Below are 21,219 nucleotides of genomic sequence, written 5' to 3'. Positions count from 1 at the left end.
GCCAGGGAAAGTGCCAAAGAACCAACGGAAGAGAAGAGACCAGGGGCTCAAGAGAGCAAAGGAAACGGGGACTTTTATTGTAAGCGACACAACACATTATGTACAAAGGAGGAAATAACAAGAAAATAAACCTCTCTCTTAACACACAGAGACTCAAACACACAACCGTCTCCAAGGTCCTTCTGTACAACAGGGGTCTCAACAGTCCCATGCCAGAGTTGGAGGCCATCTCCTTCTCATGCACTGTGACCAGTTTTCCTGAACCTTTTGCACCCCAAAGGAACAACAGACCCAGTAGCTGCAGCTGCTAAGGCAGGTAAAAGTTCTCCCCAGGTGTCCCTGCCCTGGGCTCAGTCACTGTCGCTGCCTTCTTCACTGGACTCTGACGGGGCCTCACTAGCGCTGGCCTCACCTTCTTCTTCTTCCTCCTCCTCCTCATCTTCATGGTTGGAGCGATCGCTGCCGCTGAGGAAGGGGCTACCACTGCCCTGGCGCTGTTGCCGCCGGCTACTGCCCCCACCGTCCTCTTCTTCCTCCTCTTCCTCCTCCTCCTCTTCTTCACTGCCGCTCTCCTCTTCCTCCTCGTCTCCCTCAGCCCTCCGGCCCTCCTGCTCAGAGTCCTCGTCATCGTCGCTGCCAAAGATCTCCTCCTGGTCTCGGGCCGCCCGCTCATCCTCTTCGCTCTCCTCGGCCACTGCACCCTCCGCCTCGCTGACCTCCGCCTCGCTCTCGCTGGCCGAGCGGCCCTCCTCTTCCTCCTCTGCTTCGCTGGCCTCCTTCTCGCTCTCGCTGCCTTTCTCCGGCTCTTCTTCTTCGTCTGAGGAGACAGACAGACACGGGACAAAGCAACTCGGTTAAATAAAATATATTCAAGTATATTTCCATACTGCTTATCAGGGCACTTAAGCACTCCGTAAGTGGTTTACAAGGTGTAAGCTAGTTGCCCACAACAACTGGAGACCCATTTTAGCGACCTCAGAAGGATGCAAGCCTGAGTCCTTTTGCTGGGATTGAACCCACAACCTTATAGTTTGTGAGTACGTGGCTGCAGTCCAGGCATTTAACCACTGCACCACCAGGTCTAAAAACAGACTCTTTAAGAAACCCTTTAAGGCAAGCAATTATAATATCTCACCAAGAATATTTCCGTGGTCTCTGAAGCCCACCCAGAACCCAATCCCCACCATGTGAATCCCTCCATACCGCCAATTGGGAGACCAGTGCCCCCAAGAGGCATGGGTCTCCTCTAAAACAAGCCTGGCAATTCCCAGACACTTTCTTTCAAAAGGAGGACTGCTCTTTAAAATGGATTTTTGGTTGTTGTTGTTTGACTGTAGGGATGGGCAAGGTACAGCTTGTACATGCAACCCCAAAGGGCCATCTGTGGGCCCCAGGGCCACTCAGGGGGATTCAAGTTTTATGTTTATTACAAAAGAATACTTTATTTGCTCCAGAATGCCTCCAGTAGATGTGTAGGGAGCATTTCCATTATCTTTGGAGATCTCCTGCCCGGCCTCAATAATGTTCTGTCCCAAAACATCCTCTAGGGGGCATGGGAGACATGTTCAACACATTGCTTTGCCCAATTTTAAGAGGCCTTGCTTTGACACAGGAAATGACTTCTGCTCACATCCGGTTGTTAAAAAGAACCTTTCCCGGGACCAAGATGCTCCCAAAACATGGTGGGAAGACCTCCCTCCCCAGATTCCCTGAAGGTGTTTGGAGCCCCACAGAAAGATCTGTGCTACCTGATCCTTGAGGCTCTTTGCCCAAGTCCATCTCCTCCTCTTCCTCCTCTTCCGGCTCGTGGTTCTCCAGCTGAGCTTTGCGGGCTTCCTATGGAGACAAAGAGGAAGCAGGGGTTAGGAGGCATGTGAGGAAGGACAAACCCTGGGCACCTGCCATCTTGTCAAGGGCTCAGGTCCCTCATTTTAATCCACAAAAGATTGATCACAATGGCAATATGTGGGTCCCAAATTGGGAGAAAGGCAGGATAAAATAAAATAAATACACAGACCAGAGCTGCTACAACTCAGGTCTTCTTGCAGAGTCTGCATTTTGAAACCTGACAGGCCTGAACAGTTTATTTTAGCATCTGGAATTCTCTTCCATTCCCCTGCCCCTATGTCTGGGGTACTGCCCTGTTTAGGGCATCGGGGAGCTCCCACCAGCCTTACCTGTGCCTCCAGCTCCTTCTCATTCATATCCCTGTGCTTCACCACCAGCACAGCGTTGGTACCCGACTGCACCCCAGCCTTGGCCCGGCGTTTACTGAGACGCACCCTGTGACCCAACAGAAGCAGAGGGGGTTAAGACAGAAGGTGTAACCTGCTCCAGCCCCACCAGCTGCCAACCACAGGCCCTCAGCTGCCAACCATGTGCCACAGAAAGGGTAGCGGCAGAGACACCCTAGAAAGACTCCACTCTTCCCAGTCGCTAGGTTTTTTCAGGCCGCATCCCATCCAAAAGAACAGAAAAGGTGCAGAACTAGAAACTGGAAATGATCATTACGGTACTTCCAGCTTTTTCAAAGACAACATTGTGGTGCTGCCCATAGTAGACCAGTACTGCTGACTTGTTAAAAGATGGGAGTGACTTTTAAGGGCACAGAGACACCCCACAAAAATCTATGAAAAACTAAGGGCCCAAATCTGTCCCCTCCTCACCTTGTCTCCAATTCGTTGTAATAGACACCGTCACCCTCCCGGAAAATGAAGAAGTAGTTCTCCTCATATCCCTTGCTGGCCTTGTTCTTGACATTCCAGTTGTATTCCCGGGCAATCTTATACTCATATCTGGAAGAGAAGAAAGGGAGCGTTGTAAGGTTCAGGAAGGATGAAGCTCTGTGGAATGGATCTTCTTTTATTCAGCCCCACAACCCCTCAGCTTCATCTCCCACTTACACATCCTCAGGGGCATAATCCATCTCCTCCTCTTGGTCACGCTTCCGCTTGCGCATCGTGTCGTCCACTGGCAAGAAGTAGGCCACAAACTGATTCCCTTCCTCATCCATCATCCCCCTGAAGAGGGAAAAGGGAAGAGAGAGGTTCTCAGAATTATTATCATCATATTTATATTTGTAGTTTGTCTTTGTCCAGTTATAGAACTCAAGGCAGCTTCCGAAAGAATAAAACCCACAAAATGCAAAAGCTAAAAGGTGATTCAGCTATAAAAAATTAAAACCAGTTAAAAACATAAACCGTAAAAAAACAATAAAAACAGCAAATAGAAAACCCAGTACATTGCACAAGGCCCATCGTGCCTAATTAGTCAGTCCTCAAAGGCCTGTCGGAACCGAAAGCAAGGCTACAGAAAGAGTAGGAATAGAGCCAGTCTAACCTATTTGATGGTAGAGTCTGTACCTGATCATGGCCTGAGACATCATCTCAAGAGCAGCCGCACCGCTGGTGTCTTTTGGCGCTGGATCTGAATCAAAAATGACCTGAGCGCAGGGGTTGATCCACATCTGGGAGGAAGAGGAGGAGAGAAAGGGCAGCTTACACAATCGTCCTAGGATAACCAGTGCCCCCTTTACCCAAACCCTCCTTCATCTTGTCTTACCTTGAAGTCAGGGAAGACAGGCATGACCTCCACCGGAGTCACCCGAGGCTTGCTATAGTGCTGAGAGATCTAACAGAAAGAGTGTGCTATAGTGAGACTCAGCCAGTGTGGGCAATTGTGAAGATAAGGCAATATCCCCTCCAGATACTCCTGCCAAAGTCCAGCCCTCTTTCAGACTCCCAAAAGGGGTCCAGCTAAGATGTAAGAAGCCAAAGGGACTTTATTAAGGCCGTTTCACTTCGCACACCTCATGAGAGGACATGTTGTTATTGTTCTTGTTTTGTTCCTTCAAGCAGTTTCCAACTTATGGCAACCCTAAGTCAACCCTATCACGAGGCATTCTTGGCAAGTATTGTTCAGAGGGGGGGTTAGACTTTGCTTTCCTCTGAGGCTGAGAGAGTGTGACTTGCCCAAAGTCACCCAGTGGGAATTTGAACCCTGGTCTCCCAGCATCTTAGTCCAAAACACTCAAATCACTGCACCATGCTGGTTCTCAATGAGGCACTGAAAAAGCTAATAATCCTGGGGAAAATGGAAGGCAGTATGAAAGGAGGAAGACCATAGTACAAGTGAACTGACTTGATCAAGGAAGCCAAGCCTGCTTTGCGTTTGCAAGAACAGAGCAGGGCAATGGGTGACCAAGGCATTTGGAGGTCTCTCATTCATAGGGTTGCCATAGGTCTAAACTAACTTCACAGCATAGACCCTCATAATCTAGAGTGACTATAGGTAAGACATAGTGTCCTTGTAGCATCTATTTCTTCTCACTGTGAGCCAGCGAGTTTCCCATTTATTTCTCTTAAAGGCTTAAAGGGTCCAAACAGTGAGATGAAAGCAAGTTTACTTAAAAGCAAGAAAGTAAATTAAGAAGACAACTCACAGATTTCTGAGCATCCTCAAAGGTCTTTTCAATGGCTGCAATCTGGCTGTCTCTGTCCTTGTAGATTTCCTCCTCTGTGAACTGTTGTTTGACTGATACACCGATCCTGACGGAGGTGAGGAAAGACAGTTCAGAAAAGAATTATTAATCCCAGTGAAAAAAGGTATTGATGCCCCTTAAATCAGAAATTTGCAGTCAGTTTAAGAGGTCTCTCCAGGGTTTTGTTTGTTTTTTTTTTTTGCATGAAAATCTATGTCCAGCGCAAACATTCTGAACATCACTGTCTTTCTATGCAGAAAAGCAATAGACAGCTTTTATACATAGATTTATTTTAAGTCTGTAATGCTTCTACTCACTTAACCTCTGGCTTCTCATTGGAGACTCCGTATCGGTTGAACTCTGTGGAGATGTATTCAGTCTTCCTCATCCATGGCACGACTTTGGCATGCTGCTGAGACCTAAGGAAGGGCAAAAGAAAGAGGTATTGGTTTACTTTTATTTGGAAATAAACTTATTTAGAACAGGGTTTTGTTTTTATTTACATTCATCTTCTTTAGAAAAGGAAAAGAAAACAAAGGGGAAGACAAGAAGAACACACCTACATGAAACCAGAAAGAATGCTGACCAAGTATCACAAACACTCGTTTTTAAATTTGGCATCACAAACATTGATTTTAAATTTAAAATGATATACCCTTAATTGAATACTTACATAATATCCCTTTGTATGATATGTCTTTAACTGCACAATTATAGTTAAAAAGATGGGATAGTTAAGGGCTACTTACATCTGCCTCTCTCTCCTGCGGCATTTCCAAATAATGCCAGTGCCGGATGTCCACAGTTAGGTATTCATGTTCCTAGCTCTCATGATATCAGCTATTGCCCACAAATACTTGCAAGCTGATTCACGCACATGATTCTAACAGGTTGCAAGATTGCTTGGTTCAGAATCATGCCAATTAAGTACTAAAGGAGAGGGGTAAACCACTGATCAACTGCAGCAAAGCGATTGAAGACTAGCAGCCTTCAAGAGGAAAATCACTTAAATGAGAAACAGAGGGAGTCTGTTATGAAAGTGAAGAAGAGAGACTTGCAGAAGACAAGGACGCACAAGAGATCTGGTGCATGCAAATGGGAAGATCTCTAAGGACAGCATCTTTTCTTACTGGGAAGTGCAATCATCCCCAGGGCAATGTGTGTTTTGAAATCATGGCACAAGGCAGAAGCATTACCTCTTGGAACTGGTTGGCGCTTGGATCTCCTCTTCCAGCAATTTTTCATCCGCCGGGTCCAAAAGAACTACAAGAGGCAAAGAAGGCACAGGGTCAGGCAAGTGGAGGTTATTACCCCGCATTGACCTCCTTCTTCTCACTTTCCCTCTGAATTGTGAGGATTCTTCTGGCGCAACAGTTACAGGCAGTTTCTCAGCCTCAAACCCCTGGCACACACCATTATGAACCACTACACTCAGGCAGGTCTGCCCAATGCTCTCTCCTTCCCTTCTGAGTCTCCTCACCGTTGGGATCGATGCGGTATGTATCAGGGTTGATCAAATCTATGGTGACCCCTAAGTCAGGCTCAGTCAGCAAGTCATGTTTGTGCTGCTTTTCCAGAGAGGTGGCTTTGTACTGAACAAACCTGGAAGGCAATGCAACAAGGGGACACATCACTCGGCGAAAAACATACAGCCACCAGCTAAAATCCCTTAAAGGTAGCTTGTTTAAACAGATACAAAATTGGTGTTTCTGACTGTGTGCAAGTGTGGAACCACCTCTCCGGAGCTGTTCCCCCAACTACTGATCAATCACATAAATGTTTTAACAACTTCATTTACTAAATGTGCATCTGAAAAAGAAAAATACAAGTAATTTTTTTCGTTTTGTGCATTAAGGCATTTCCTAAGTTGTCAAACAAAACCTCAGTGTTTGTTGCAACGGACTGCCACATCTGTTGGGGGATGGTTGAATTTGTATCGTGTCTTCCCACACAAATGGCAACACAACTGAATTAAAATGTGTGTGTGTATGCCACAATCCTGTACACTTCAGCACAGTGTAGCCAGTATGCAAGCAGACCTATACTAGTCTGAGCCATAGAATACCCCAGGTATATAACAGACATATTATAGTCTGAATGATATAATATATGACCTCTGGAGGGACTTGACAGATCTCAGCACTGATGATGACATTATTTTGCTTCTGGCTACGGCAACAGAGCCAGAGAGTTCACAGAAATGGCAATCCCCAAAAAAGGTCAATTGGCACTTTATTGTACCCTAAATACAAAGGTAGCTGAGCTTCCCTGATATAAGAAAACCCACTCATCCTCTTCCATGGCTGAGAAGTTCCACCTCCTCATGCCAACCCACCTCCGGACCCTTCTCTTTCTCACCTGTTCTGGTCAAACGGGTATGTGATGAATTTGGGGTCGAAGGGGATGTCAGGGAGACTGTTGCAGTACTTGACTCTGCAAACCACGCCGGATCTGCAGAGAGAAAGGGGAGCGATGGGTCCGCAGCCGCATCCCAAACAGAAGTGGGAACAGTGAGGAATGCAAGGGAGCCTTACCTCTCAGGAAGCGTCCGGTGGGAGTTAGGCCTAGGGAAAACGAGACAAGAGTAATTACACCACGTGACAGCTATCTATTCCAGCACCTAAGAGCCAGGGAGATGGCAATGCCACGAAAGCGAGAAGGACTGGCATGGGACAAAAGCAAAGAGGTGATGCCACAAGTAAGAGCCGTGTCCTTATTTCAGGGATGGAGAGAGCCTTGGAGTGATCTTCAGCCGCTGGGCTTCACTTCTGCAATCCCTGGAGTCTTCCACATTCCCTTCTTCCAAATATTTGGTGGCAATCTTTTGCCTGGAAGTCCACCAAACCCACGAAAACGTTCCCCCAACGTACGCTCCCCTTGTCCATGAAACCCAAAAGGTGCAACTCTATGGTCAGTATCTGCCAGAAGGTGATCATAGGCTGCATCCGCACTGGAGAGATAACCCAGTTTGGCACTGCTTTGACTCTTTTCTGTCCTCCGCTCTGGACCCCACAACTAACTCCAACTCCCAGAATCCCATAGCCTTGAACCAGAAAAGAGTTTGAATCCATTCAAGAGTTTTGAGAGGCTGTTAGCAAACTTTGCAGCAACTGAAGGTCCAAAAACAACAACAACAACACTCCAGTTTGAGACCACTTTCATTCTATGGCTCAATGCTAGGGGATGATGGGAACTGTAGTTCACTGTGGCACCAGAGCTCTCTCTGACAGAGGAGGCTCAATGACTCATAAAAAACTACAGTTCCCAGAATTCCCTAGCACTGAGCCAGGGCAGTTAAAGCCCATCATTTCTTCAGTGCAAATGCAACCTACCGCAGACCCTGGCTCAGCGCTAGGGAACCGTGGGAATTGTAGTTCACTGTCGCACCAGAGCTCTCTCTAACAGAGGAGGCTGAATGCCTCACAGAACTACACTTCCCAGCATTCCCCAATCCAGCACTGAAGCAACAGGTTCTCCTCTTTTCCTGGTACCTGTGTCCTGGCTGCTCTTCCCGCTGCGCCTGAGTTTGGATCGTGGGCGCCATGGCGATCGCGAGGAAGCCACAGCGCAGTGGACATGGGGGACAATACGTCACTTCCGGTTATCGGCCGCCGCGCCTGCTGGGAAACGTAGTCCTCCCGATCATGGCGCCGGCTGCCACTTCCGGCGAAGGCCCGCTCGGTTATGGGTTCTGAGGAGCCACTTCCGGAAAAGGAACCAAAGGAATTGTTATTGGTTTTTGTTGTTGTTGTTTATTTGAAGGGGCGAATGCGCCCGACAAAGGCCTGTCGCGAAAAGCACGGCGGGAATATTTATTTGTTCAAATAAATAAATATAATTAATTAATATAAAAATATTATAAAAATATATTAATGATGTTAATGATCAGTGAGTGCAAAGCATTCTGGGAAGACTCCGGTCGAAAAATTAGGCGTTTTTTAAAAATAATATTTAATATTATTTTAGGAATATGTATTGTATTTTTATATTTATATAATATATATATATATATATATATATATATATATAATAAAATATAAATTATTTAATGTTACATTATATTATTTGATTATGATATAATATATATTATTTTATATTAATATTTTATTATATTTTAATTATATATGTTATTTTATGTTATATTAATATCATATTTCATTATATATTATATTAGGATATTATATTTCTAATATAACATTATTATTATTATTATTAAATAAATAGGCTTTTATTTTCAAGACTCCCAGATTAATGTTTTGCCACTCGGTATTTGCGCGGTGCATGTTGGGAACTGATGTTTTCTTGGCCTCACTACTCGCGCAGTGCATGCCGGGTACCCTCCCTCCCTCGAACTTAACTTTCGCCTCAGGAGTCGCGCGGTGCATGCTGGGAACTGACGGTCTTTATTTTTTCCCCTCAGTACTCTCGCAGCGCATGCCGGGTAGCTCCTTCCCCTCACGCTTAGTTACTTTGGCCTGTTACAGACTGCCAAAATAAAGCTGCTTGGGGTCTCTTTGGAGGTATGCTATTTCAATGACGCATGGGCCCTAAGAGTCCGGAGGTCGCGCCAAAGCCACACTCCATTCCTAAGCACTGGAGCGCAGCTTTGGTGCAGCTTCCGGATTCTTAGGGTGCATGCATCATTTAAACAGCATCCCTCCAAAGAGACCCCAAGCAGCTTTATTTTGGCAGTCTGTATGGGGCCTTTGTTTCTCCCCCTCAGAGGAGTTGTGCGATGCATGCTGGGAACGGACATCATTTTTCCCTCCTCAGTACTCTCGCAGTGCATGCCGGGAGCCGTAGTCCCTCCCCTTGGTCAATTGCTGCGCGGGACGCCGGGAACAGTAGTCCCCTGAGGCCATATGGGTTGCATGAGGTAAGATGGCGGCGGCTCAACAGCAGCAGCAGCAACAGCAGCAGCAGTTGACCCTATTGCAGGCGCAAGTGGGGCCTCCTTCTGCTTCCTCCGCCGCCGCTGGAGCCTCCACCTCGGCTCCTGGCTCCGGCGCTGGAGGGCAAGCGGGGCCGGGACAGGGCACAGCGGGAGGGGCTCCCTTAGCGGTGGGCCAGGCTCCATCCGGGATACAAGTGGCCGCGCAGGCGCAGGATTTCGACCCGGTGCAGCGCTTCCGCCTTTTGCTGCCGCAGCTGAAGGAGAGCCTCCAGGTGAGGGAAGGGGGCGGGGCTTGGAGGCGGAAAGAGGGTCACGTGGCCCGTTCCCATGGCGACGCGGCCTAGAAAAAGGCCTCAGTTTCAAAGCCCTCGAGTTTGTACTACTGTTATTAAGTTTTATTGATGTAGCACTGTACATACATGCAATTCTAAACCAGGAGAAGCATTTATGCGCTATATAGTTATATTTATATTTATTTCCCTCTTTTTTTTGCCAAAATGGAACTCAAAGTGGCTTAAAAACATACAGAACGACATATCCCAGGTTTCCATAGCACTGAGCCTTGTGAAGTCTACCATTGTAGAAACTAGGCAGTAGTTTGACCCCGCTTTAACTGACATGGCTCCATCCTGTGGAATCCTGGGATTTGTAGTTTTGTGGTGGCCCCAGAGCCATTGAAGACTAAATATCTCACTTCTTATTATTATTATTATTATTATTATGTATATCCCACTTTTTTGCCAAGTTGGAATACAAAGCGGCTCACAGTTTTTCTAAAAAAATGCAATTAAAAACATCCAGAACGACATATCCCAAGATTTCATTCCAAACATATCCCAGAATTCCATAGCAACTACATATCCCATGATTCCATAGCACTGAGCCTTGTGAAGCCTACATTATAGAAACTAGGCAGTTTCACCCCGCTTTAACTGTCCTGGCTCCATCCTGTGGAATCCTGGGATCTGTAGTTTTGTGAGGCTCCAGCACTCTTGGTAGAGAAGGCTGGAGATCTTGTTAAAACTACAAAGCCCAGGGTTCCCCAGGAAGGAGCTACAGCTCTTAAAGTAGTGTCAAACCCACCGTTTAGTCTCCTGAATATTTTGAATTAAGAGATGATAAATACAATAATCCAGATTACTATAAAGTTTGAGGACGCCTCTCTTGGGTTACGTCTTTTGGGGGCTGCAAGTCCCAGAATCTCCCAGTTTGCAAAGTTTTAAAAATGTTTTCTCTGTCTTGGGAACCGCCTGGGGTCCTTTCCGGGGAGAAAGGCGGCTTAGAAATGAAATCAATAAATGAAACAATAAATAAAATAAAGATCCTTCGCCGGCCGCTTCTTTTCCCGCTCTTCGTTTCTTCCTCCTTTTTCTTTCTCCATTCCTCCCGATTCTTCCAAATTTTGCAAACCTGTGGCTGTTTGTTTGTTTGTTTGTTTGTTTGTTTAAAATAGCTTTTGCCAAGTCAGGCTGTATTATTTTTAACGCTACTATATATATATATATATATATATATATATGATGGAGCAGAACCAGGCAGCTGACTCCTTCTGCAAGAACGAAGCGTCCGCCTTGAGCCACATGTACCAAATACTGAATTTCGATGACTTTTGAGCCGAGCAGCGGAAGCTTCCGGAATGGATGCTTTCCTACCAGGGCTGTCTCCAGTGCTTCTGGTAAATGATTCACTGCATCCGGAGGCATGGAAAGGGGGGCAGTTTACTATTAGGAGTATCAGAAACATTGAGTGGAAACACAGAACGTGGACTTTGCCCTCTGGCTTGCCTTCTCATAACCCCAGAACAACATCTCATCATCATCAACACCATCTTCTCTCTTTCTTTTTTTCCTTGCAGGATCAAAAGTCAACCGTAGCGTTGGCGTTGTCTGTGAATTTCCTGTGCTCAAAGGTTCCTGGAAATCAGGCTGCTTTTTCTGGAATCCCTACAGATGGGAACCTAAAGCTCTTTGGACATTAGAGATTTTCATACAGGGGACGAAACGTCCTTGTCCCGTCCTTTCCCCAACCTCATAGCGCGATCACGAGAAGATTTTCGTACAACGTCACACTTATCCCATCCGGAAAGTGTGATTGAGCACAATTGTGACTTTCAAACAACGCCACGCACAGGGACGTAGCCGGGGGGGGGGGGGTTCTGGGGGTCCAGACCCCCCCCCCCTTCCATTAGAAAAATGAATGGTGTGTGCTGCTGCACCACCGCACTCAAGCCCCATTATAATGGTGCCACTTAGTCTGGACCCCCCCTTCCTAAAATCCTAGCTACGTCCCTGCCACGCAGATCCCGTCATTGAAGTGGCATTGCCCAGCATTTTGCATTAACAGGAGTTTGCGTTAATGCAACAACAGGACAATAGCGCTGCGGTCTGAAAGCAACTTTAGTGCTCAGTTGTATAGCTTTCCTCTTTAGGATCTTGACTAGTTCTTCCATAGCTGCCCTTCCCATTCCTAGTCTTCTGACTTCTTGACTGCAGTCGTATGAGAAATCTTTAACTGTTTCGATTTCCTGGTTACCTGGGTTGAGCTTCTGCATCCACTCCATGGTGTTTTATTGTTGCTTTCCTTATGTTCACCATCGCACTTTTGTCTTTGACCTTCCTTAGTAATTGTTCCAAGTCTGTGATGCTTTCCGGTGAGAATTGTGTGGCCTTCCATAAATTGCTGAAATACAGTTCCCAATGTTCCTCACCATTTCCTCTGATGGCTAGGACTGATAGGGCTTGTAATCCAGCAACTCAAAAGATACAGGCTTCCCACTCCCAGCCAGAACACAGCTTGAATACTGGGACCTACTGGAGACTGTAGTTTTGTGAGATGTTTAGCCTTCTTTGTCAGAGAGCTCTGGTGCTACAACAAACTACAGATCCCGGGATTCAATTGCTCTGTGATTCAGTCATAGTGCTATGGCTGTGTGGTGTGAAAAGGGCCTAGGGTTGTGGAGGGCTGGTCAAAAGCTTCAATTTTGTAACGGAATATACTCCTCTTCTCTCTTTTTTCCAGAACCTGATGAAAGTAGCCGCTCAGAACTTTGTGCAGAACACAAACATTGACAGTGGCCAGTGAGTCTGTGTTTTATTCAAATATCATCCCTTCCACACCATTTTGCATTTTCCAGCTTCTGTATAAACTGTATAAACACCCCAAATAAAAAGCTCTCCTCTCTCCCGTTTCAGAAAAAGCAACGATGGCCCTGTTCAGAGAGTGGACAAGAGCCTAGAAGAATTCTATGCCTTGTGTGACCAGCTAGAACTCTGCCTGGTGAGCATCCCTGGGTAGCATCATCATTTGGAAGGGAATCCAAAGGCCATCTAGTTCAACCTCTTGTCAGGGTGGACTATCTAATGCAATACTTGCCTATTAACTGTCAGTTTCAGCCTTTGGGGCTTCGGGGAGCTGAAGTCCTAAACACCTGGAGGACCAGTGTTTGGGAATCACAGTTTAGTTTATCCCTGACTAGTGGGTGAGAAGGCAAAGGGTAGGGTAAATCTGTTTCTTTTCAACCCTGATGGGCCTTTTCCCAGGAGCAGGTGCAGAGGGGCATAGGGACAACTAGCTGCTCCCCATCGGAAACAGTTAGTTAGACACTACCTCAAGTTTCTAGTCCTCAGCCCTATCCAGCAAAGATGGTTCTTCTCTTCTCACCTCTCTGTTCCTTCTCCCTTCTTGTTGCCACAGCGCCTGGCCTACGAGTGCCTCTCCCAGAGTTTCGACAGCGCCAAGCACTCCCCGACCCTCGTCCCAACGGCCACCAAGCCGGACGCTGTCCAGACAGAGAGCCTTCCCTACACCCAGTACCTCAGCATGATCAAGTCCCAGATCTCGTGCGCCAAGGATATCCACAACGCCCTCCTCGAGTGCTCCAACAAGATCACTGGCAAAGTGCCCTCCCAGGGGGTGCTGTAACCACAGGTGGCAACCAAGCCCATGGCTTCTGGGTTAGAACTCACTGGGCCTGTCTACTGGAGCCCAGGAGAGGGCGGCACAGCCAACGCGAACTGGGCACAGAGCTTCTTAGTCTGGCTCCTGCATCTGCCCTTGGTTTCTTTCCCCTTTTTGTTTGACTGGGATTCACCAAGCTGTTTCCTACTTTGGGTTTTGTTTTTTTCAGTCTAGGTTGCTAGCCCTATTGTTCATGCTCCTCTCTGTGTACAGCAGGGTTGAGGGAAGTGTGACCCATGGGCCACATGTGGGCTGCTAACACCACCCTTGAGATCTGTACACTGCACAAGGGTTGGAGTTGTTTGGTTGCAGGTTGGTTTTGTGAACTGCAGAGAAGGCTTTATGGAGTTTTGAAGGGCACAGGCTCCCTCTTGGATTTACCTGGCTGTTCTCAATCCACCATTTCAGGTTTGTGGACGGACCTTAAGGAACATCTCATAATAGGAGCAACCACCCACTGTTAGTAACTGTTCCTCTGGCTATGTGTTTTTATCATTCCATCAGCTGTTTGGTTTGCACTCCTTCCAGACAAAGTGGGTCTGGAAACAGACTTTGCAAAGTTCCCTCAAGCATCCCTCCCAGAAGGAATCACTGTGAAGGGAGATTCCCCTCCAGACCCCCTTGAATTTTTTCACCTTGACTTCCTTTCCACCATCTAAGTCAAGGTAACTTGGGGGCCAAGTGCCAACTCTCGCATCCTTGTGCACATACACCAAACTTCACCTGAAGCCCAAATGCCATGGTTTTCCTCTGCAGTCCCTCTCAAAATAGTGACGAATGTGATGCCACATCACTTCTGCTCATCATTTTGAGAAGGCCTACAGAGGCAGAATGGAGATACTTGGGACAGTTCTGCAATGCTTGTGAGGGTATTGTCATGTGTTGTCATGCGTTTGTGTGGTTTAGTGGCAAAAGCTGCCTGAAAATTACACCTTTAAAAAAATAAAATAGGGCTTATTGGAACTAGTGAGGGGCTTTAGTTACCCCAAATTGGGGTCTAGGGACTGCATGCGCCAGCAGGCAGCACTTTGTCAATCCCTGATGTGGGTCCTTGTGTATGTATAAGTGTCTGATGTTACATTTTTCTGTCATTGGATAAATATCTCTGGAAATCAGATATCCTGGGCCTGGATATAAAATGCCGAAATCTGTACTTTCCCTTCTTAATGTGTGTTCAGAACAAAGCATGTCAGTATCACAGAATGTGACCCAGGGATCTTGGTTCAAGTTGAACATGCTCCCCAAAACTCTCTTTGTGCTGCTGAGAGTGAATTCTGCTCTCATTGGGTTTTCTTGTGGTCCCAAAGCAAACCCTCCTGTCTGGGGACTTAACATCTTACAACTCAAGAGACCTTAAAGGTCTCTTTCACAGTACATCATTTTGAGACCCTTTTGAATGTCATGGCAGCATCCAGTGGACTCCTGGGATTTGCCATTTGATGGAGGTATTTAGAATTCACCACCAGAGAGCTCTGTGCCCTCAACAAACTATAAATCCCACAATGCCACCGTGCCAGTTCCCAAAATGCTGTAACGGTGTGGTTTGAAAGGGTCTGGGAATTGTGATCCCTTAAAAACCACCCAAGAGAGTCCCTTTTCAGAGAAAGGAACCTGAGAGCTGGGCTGTAATGTTGATATCCGCCCTGCCTGACCCCCGCCCCACGCTTTCTCTTTGGATACCTCCTTCCCTATTTCTTGTGGGTTTCACTACCGTTTTTTTGTGAGAACTCAGAGAATAGGGCAGCACCAAGCGGGAGGAAATGTGTCATTCTCTATAGGGAAGGATCAACACGTCCCTTGTTCTCTGAACTCCCATTGTGCAAGAATTTTCTCATAGCAACCACCTTTGTTTCTTTATTAGCATGGGTATGTGTATATATATGTTTGAATTTTCTTAAGTGTTCTTTTCAAAATCAGTTTTCTTATCTAACCGGCCTCTTGTTGACTCAGACGAAGGAGTTTCTTGGGTTTGTATGGCGACTTATCCGGAGGGTGGCTTTTGATTTATTTTCCTCCCAAATAAAAACTGAAATAACACCTCTGACCATCCCCAGTGCGCCATCGCTCTGCGATACATGGGTTCTTCTGCTGCGTGTGGATGAACACTTGTTTATTTTACTGTTCCCAAACGTTGGTCTTCCAGATGTTTGGGACTTCAGCTCCAAGAATTCCTGACTATTGGCCAAGCTGGCTGGGGCTTCTAGGAGCTGAAGTCCCAAACACCTAGAAGACCAAAGTTTGGGAATCACTGCTGGGCATTTGACACAAAGCTAACAGCTTACATAGTTTTGGGTGAGTTTTTCGGGCTATGAGGCCATGTCCTAGAAGAGTTTATTCCTGACGTTTCGCCAGCAGCTGCGGCTGGCATCTTCAGAGAAGATGGAGAAACATCAGGAATAAACTCTTCTAGAATATTGGCCACATAGCTTGAATATTTTAAAAAGCAGCTGAAAAGTGGGATGATGGAGGATGATGAATGAAAATCAGGACAGTTCAACATCCCTTCCAAATCGGGACAGTTGCAGGAGATATGAGAGGCTTTAAAAGTCTGGGCAGCTTAGAAAGAAACAGGCCCATCCCACCCGCTTCCAGCAAAACTTGGCCCAATCCATCACAAGTGCCTCTGTGGTTTCTTTGGCTTGCCAAGAAAAGGACAAGGCTGGCTTCTGTTTCCCTTGCCCACGCTTGTGCACCTGGTTCCTCCGCAAACTCCACATGGGAGCTTTTGCTATATATATATATATATATATATATATATATATATATTTCCAAGAAGCAGAGAGGAAGAAAGGGACATCCAGTTCTCTGTAGTAGGACTTGTGGCCGGAAAAGCACCGTTGCATCACAGCAGCCCGGTGTGTGCCTCTCCCTCCCAATCTCTCTTCCCTAGATTTTGTATTTCTTTTACAATCCAGCAGCTCAATCCTGGAAAAAACCAGCAGCCTCTTGGTACCTTCTCCCTTGCTTGCAGTCATGTCTCAAGGCCTTTCTCCCCACCCTGCTTTTGGGAGGAAGAAAGGGGCAGAGAAAACCACAGTGGCCCAGAGAGAACAGCTTGTCCCAAGTTGTTTTGGCTGCACCTCTTTCCTCTCTTTTTGGCGCTGGGAGCCAGAGAGGGAGGGAGAGGGTGAGATATTGGAAAAAGGCAATTCCTGCCAAACCGCAGGCCTCGAGAAAAGGGAAAAAAAGATCCCCGTTTGGCATTCCCAAAGGGGCTCATTCCCCGAAGGATGGCCAAAGGTGGATTCCAAGAATGACACATCACTGCTTTGCTTTGAGCTGAGGAGTCAAACCATGCTCCACTGGTCTGTTTGGACAGCGTCAAGCTTATTTATGTTGTGTGCCTTCGAGCCATTTTTGACTTCTGGCGACCCTAAGGCAAACCTATCCTGGGGTTTTCTTGGCAAGGTTTGTTCGGACGAGGTTTGCTATTGCTTTCCTCTGAGTGCAAACTGTTTTTGCAGGAATTGGAGTAGGCTGAGGACAAAGCCGGAGGAGGAGAGACAGACCGGGGCAGTTTAAATGCAACTGTAAAAGTGGGATGATAGAGGATTAATCTAGACTGTCTCTACTAAAGTGGGGACCATAGGAGAGTATATCTTCAGCACTTTTGGTTTGTTGTTGTTGTGTGTCTTCCAAGTCATTTCCAACTTATGGCAACTCTAAGGCAAACCTATCATGGGGTTTTCTTGGCCAGATTTGTTCAGAGGAGGTTTGCCATTGCCTTTCCCTGAGGCTGAGAGAGTGTGACTTGACCAAGGGCACCCAGTGGGTTTCATGGCCAAGTTGGGATTCAAACCTATACACACACACTCCATGGGTTTTTAATTTCCCAGTTCCCTAATTCAAAACATTGTTCCAGCAGATAAGGAAGCCAAGGGCAAACATTGTCCCTGAGTGTCTATCTGCAAAAACAAAAATTTCCAAGTGGTTTATCAGACTCTTTGGCTTTATGCGCAGGTGCCTGCATTTCTCCAAGAAACTCCAGCTGCCGCTACTGCCACCACCCAAACCCAGCTCTTGGAAAGTAACAATCCTGTCATTGTTTAATCCAGGGATGAATCAAAACCCAAGACAAGGTCCTGTGTGTAAAGCATCTGCCAAAAGGTTGACTCACTTCTCAGCTCCCAAGGGAAAAATCTAGCATTAAACAGAAAGCAGAGTATTTTGTTCACCAAGCTCAGGAAAGTCCCTTTCTTTGGACTACAGCTCCCATTATCCCCCTCCCTGACCAGCATGGTGGGAGTTGCAGTCCAAAAAGAAACCTTCTCAATGAAACTTCAGATTCCACCTCTCTTCCTTTTTGGCTTGTCTCACCAGCAAAAGTCTAAGGGCCTGGAAATTGGCCTCAGTTCACATGCTCAGAGGCACTCTCCTTTTACTATGGCACAGATTTCAGTCCCACACAGCCACAGGACAGGGTGACCACATGTCCTTCTCCAGGACAGATCCTCCATTTCAACCTTCTGCCCAGGAGGAATCCCAGCATGTCCTCCATTCAGAGCATGGCTAAGAAGCATGCATTGATATTTCTATGAGCACTTTTTTTAGCTTTTGTTTGGGAATCTCCTATATTTTTCATGAATGTCCTATATTTTGCAGTGCCTTGTCCTCCTTTGTGGTTAGGACCTCTGGTCACCGGAATATCCCAAGATTCCTTCAGAACTGAAACATCTGGGGGTGCATCTGCACTGTAGAAATAATGCAGTTTGATGCCACTTTAAGGGCTGTAGTTCCATCTTATGAAATCCTAGCTTTTGTAGGTTTACAAGGTTGTTGGACTTATCTGCCAAAGAGTGCTGCTGCCTCACAAAACTACAAATCCCAGATTTGAAAGGATGGAACTGGGGCAGTTAAAGTGGTGTCGAACTGCGTTATTTCTACGGTGCAGATGCACTTTGGGTTGTTGGTGTGAGGCCACTTTGGTTAATGTTTTGCAGAAAGTGAAGGTCTGATGTCCAGCTATGCACCCTTCATTTGCAAATCTCCTTTTTGGCCTGGTGGGGGCACACTTTTCCCTGTCTTCTAGTGCTAGATTGAACCTTGGTTTTGCGAACATTAAAGACTGAGGAATGATACCTGTGTGTTTCACTTTTAACGGTTACACATTTAAGTTTTCATTTCCTGACTCTCACATCCTCCTCTCTTATGGCAAAGGGACATTCCAGGTTGCAACCAGACACCATGGCATGGTTTGTTGTTGTTGTCACATGGCTTCATATCGTTTCCGACTTACGGCGATCGTAAGGCGAACATGCCATGAGGTTTTCCTGGCAAGATTTGTTCAGAGGAGGTTTGCCATTGCTTTCCTTGGAGGCTGAGAGAGTGTAACTTGTCCAGGGTCACCTAGTAGGTTTCATGGCTAAGCTGGGATTTGAACCCTGGTCTCCAGAGCCATAGTCCAACACTCAAACCACTACATGACATGGTTGTTTTAATGTCATTTATTTAAAGCACTCATTGACCATTCTTAGACCTATGCCTCCCAAATTGATCAATGCTCTCCCAGCCTGATGATGCCCTCCAACATTTCACAGATGAGAACCATAGAATCATAGGACACATGTGGCCATCGGACACATTATTGTTGTTGTTGTGGTTATTATTATTATACTATTTTCTTATATCCCACCGTTCTCCCAATATAGGGACCCAAGGCTGTGAACGACAACATGGGAGTGCGGTCAAGATGGAGAAGATTATCAGTGAGGAAGAAGACACAGGACAGCTGAGGTTGCAGCGGTTTGTTGTTGCCTGCGTCTACTGGGAAGGATAAGAATTTGCTCCTCCACTCTTCGTGATTTAATGGAGCACAAACCACTTTTGCACCTTGAACCCCCTTTGTAGCAGTTGAAGTAAGTTGAGGATAAAGGGGGGAAGTGGGAGAGAGAAACAGAGACATTTTGAAAGCGGCTTCGATCGCTTTCCCAATCCCACTCCTCCAAAATGCGCATTAAAATCCAGCCTACTGCACTAAGAGATGGAGTCCTGCAAGCATGGATGAGCAGGATGATAGAAGATGCAGTGGCATTGCTAGGGTTGGTACAACCCCAGTGTGGTAACTCACATAGAGCATCTCTTCTAAGGCTGATGTGGGAGATAGGCAATTGTTTCCCACCAATGTGTTTTTCTCATTAAGGTTGCATCCACACTGCTGAAATAATCCACTCTGGCACCACTTTAACTGCCATGGCTCCATGTTATGGGATTCTGGGAATTGTGGTTTGTTATGGAACAGGGCAAAAGGTTCAAGCCCCTGATCATCCATGTAAACCCATTGGGTAACCTTGGGCATGTCACACTCTCTCATCCTTTGAGGAAGGCAGTGGCAAACCTCCTCTGAACAAATCTTGACAAGGAAACCCTATAATAGAGTTGGAAGTGACTTGGAGGCACACAACAAGAACGACCACAACCACCTTTGGAGACCCGGGTTCGATTCCCCTCTTGGCCATGAAACCCTCTGGGTGGCCTTTGGCATGTCACACTTTCTCAGCCTTTGGGAAAGGCAATGGCAGACCTCCTCTGAACAAATCTTGCCGGGGAAACTCCATGAAACATTCATCTTTGGTTACCATTAAGTCGGAAACGACTTGAAGGCACACAACAAGAACAACAACATTAAAACCAAACTATTATTTTCTTCTTTTTTAAAGGGAGATTTTGCAAAAAGCAAACCCGCATTGCTCATTCACGTACGCAGGGCATGATGAGCCACAACTTTGTCAGAACTGGAAAGGGCCGCTTTGGTTTTTATTATTAGACGCCAGTACTATTATTACTAATCGCTTGTTATTTAAAAATCTCTAATTGCCATTGTGACTGCGGTTACATAACAAGGGCATTGGGTTTAGATTAATAAGCCGCTCGGTCCCTGTTTCTCCCACGCTGAGACATCCTGCAAGGAGAGCGCTTCGTCAGCCCAGGCTTTTCTTCCTTTTGCGAATCAGGAAACACAGGAGGGGAAAGAACCCGTCGGCCTTGCATTGCCGCCGGTGTCCTCTTTGCTTACGGGAACCTCGGTTGGGTAAAAAACAAAAAACCAGCCAGGCTTTTATTGCATTGCATTGCAACAGAAAAAAGCAAAACAGAACACCCATATAGTTAGGCCTCTGGCCATGTGCAGAGTGCCAGGGAATAGCCAAGAGATGTTCTAGACCTGCCTTCTTAAAACATTATTTCGGAGGTGCAAGGACTGTTGTTGCTAGCCTTCAAGTCCTTGCTGACTTATGGTAACCTTAAGGTGACCATATCATGAGGTTTTCTGGAGCTGAGAGTGTGTGACATTATTATTATTATTATTATTATTATTAAAGTGGTGTCAAACCTGGATTATTTCTACAGTGTAGATGCACCCTTAGCCACGCCGGCTGAAAGATTCTAGGATTTGTAGTCCAAAGAAAAATATACGTCTCAACATTTGACGCACAGGCATTTGTTTAAGCGGAACAGGAAGACTTTTCCGTCTGTTGAAATATGCTTTTAATGAATAAAACAAGCAGCAGAATTGGTTTAAGAGAATAATTGTTGAACTTTTAATAAACTATATGACAGATAAAGTAATTAATTGACTGATTATTTGAGTGGGTACAAAAGTAGAAATCATTATTGTGTAAGGGTCCATTCTTGATTGATGAACTGGATAATCAATTAACAAATTATTAGATTGTGTCTAGAATTGAAATTGCCCACAAGCATTTCAGTCCATTTTGGACTGAATCAAGACCTTCTTCCCCAATTCACCCTGCTGCTAAAATCCAGAAATGTTTAACAGCTAAGCCTATGCACCTGCTTTGTGTTCAAGAGCGCAGCTCCAGCACCTGGTATGCCTGAGCATGTGCAAAGTGCTTTTCCTCTCACTTCTTAGGAACCACCCAAACCATCAGGT

At 46.1% G+C, this 21,219-nt stretch overlaps 2 protein-coding genes across 3 annotated transcripts; one reads left to right on the top strand and one right to left on the bottom strand.

Annotated features, from left to right (window-relative positions):
• Positions 1–47: 47 nt before the first annotated feature.
• On the bottom strand, positions 48–8,242 carry PAF1 (PAF1 component of Paf1/RNA polymerase II complex). The gene is made up of 14 exons (XM_089478714.1): positions 7,972–8,242; positions 7,015–7,044; positions 6,839–6,931; positions 5,961–6,082; positions 5,677–5,743; positions 4,798–4,899; positions 4,442–4,547; positions 3,562–3,630; positions 3,363–3,466; positions 2,904–3,020; positions 2,667–2,795; positions 2,178–2,283; positions 1,749–1,836; positions 48–817 (listed from the first exon to the last, which is right to left on the bottom strand). The coding sequence occupies exons 1-14, from the start codon at positions 8,022–8,024 to the stop codon at positions 351–353; spliced, it is 1,653 nt and encodes a 550-aa protein (XP_089334840.1). The 5' UTR covers positions 8,025–8,242; the 3' UTR covers positions 48–350.
• A 1,069-nt stretch (positions 8,243–9,311) lies between these two features.
• LOC149304650 (mediator of RNA polymerase II transcription subunit 29-like) lies at positions 9,312–20,865 on the top strand. 2 transcript variants are annotated; one of them, XR_016271803.1, is made up of 5 exons: positions 9,312–9,646; positions 12,393–12,451; positions 12,566–12,650; positions 13,068–13,739; positions 18,980–20,865. XR_016271803.1 is itself a non-coding variant. In XM_089478170.1 (4 exons), exons 1-4 carry the CDS (start codon positions 9,362–9,364, stop codon positions 13,293–13,295), a joined length of 657 nt encoding a protein of 218 aa, XP_089334296.1. In that variant the 5' UTR covers positions 9,312–9,361; the 3' UTR covers positions 13,296–15,368. The 2 variants fall into 2 exon arrangements, 1 of the variants encoding a protein (XP_089334296.1); XM_089478170.1 differs by lacking the exon at positions 18,980–20,865 and having other exon boundaries at positions 13,068–15,368.
• Positions 20,866–21,219: the final 354 nt, after the last annotated feature.

The sequence above is a fragment of the Sceloporus occidentalis genome, unplaced genomic scaffold (assembly GCF_023333645.1).
Source record: "Sceloporus occidentalis isolate IW3139 unplaced genomic scaffold, rSceOcc1.0.p SCAF_13, whole genome shotgun sequence".
In the NCBI taxonomy this organism is placed as follows: domain Eukaryota; kingdom Metazoa; phylum Chordata; class Lepidosauria; order Squamata; family Phrynosomatidae; genus Sceloporus; species Sceloporus occidentalis.
Note: the sequence above shows the minus strand (reverse complement) of the source record. Positions and strands in the feature narration are given on the sequence as shown.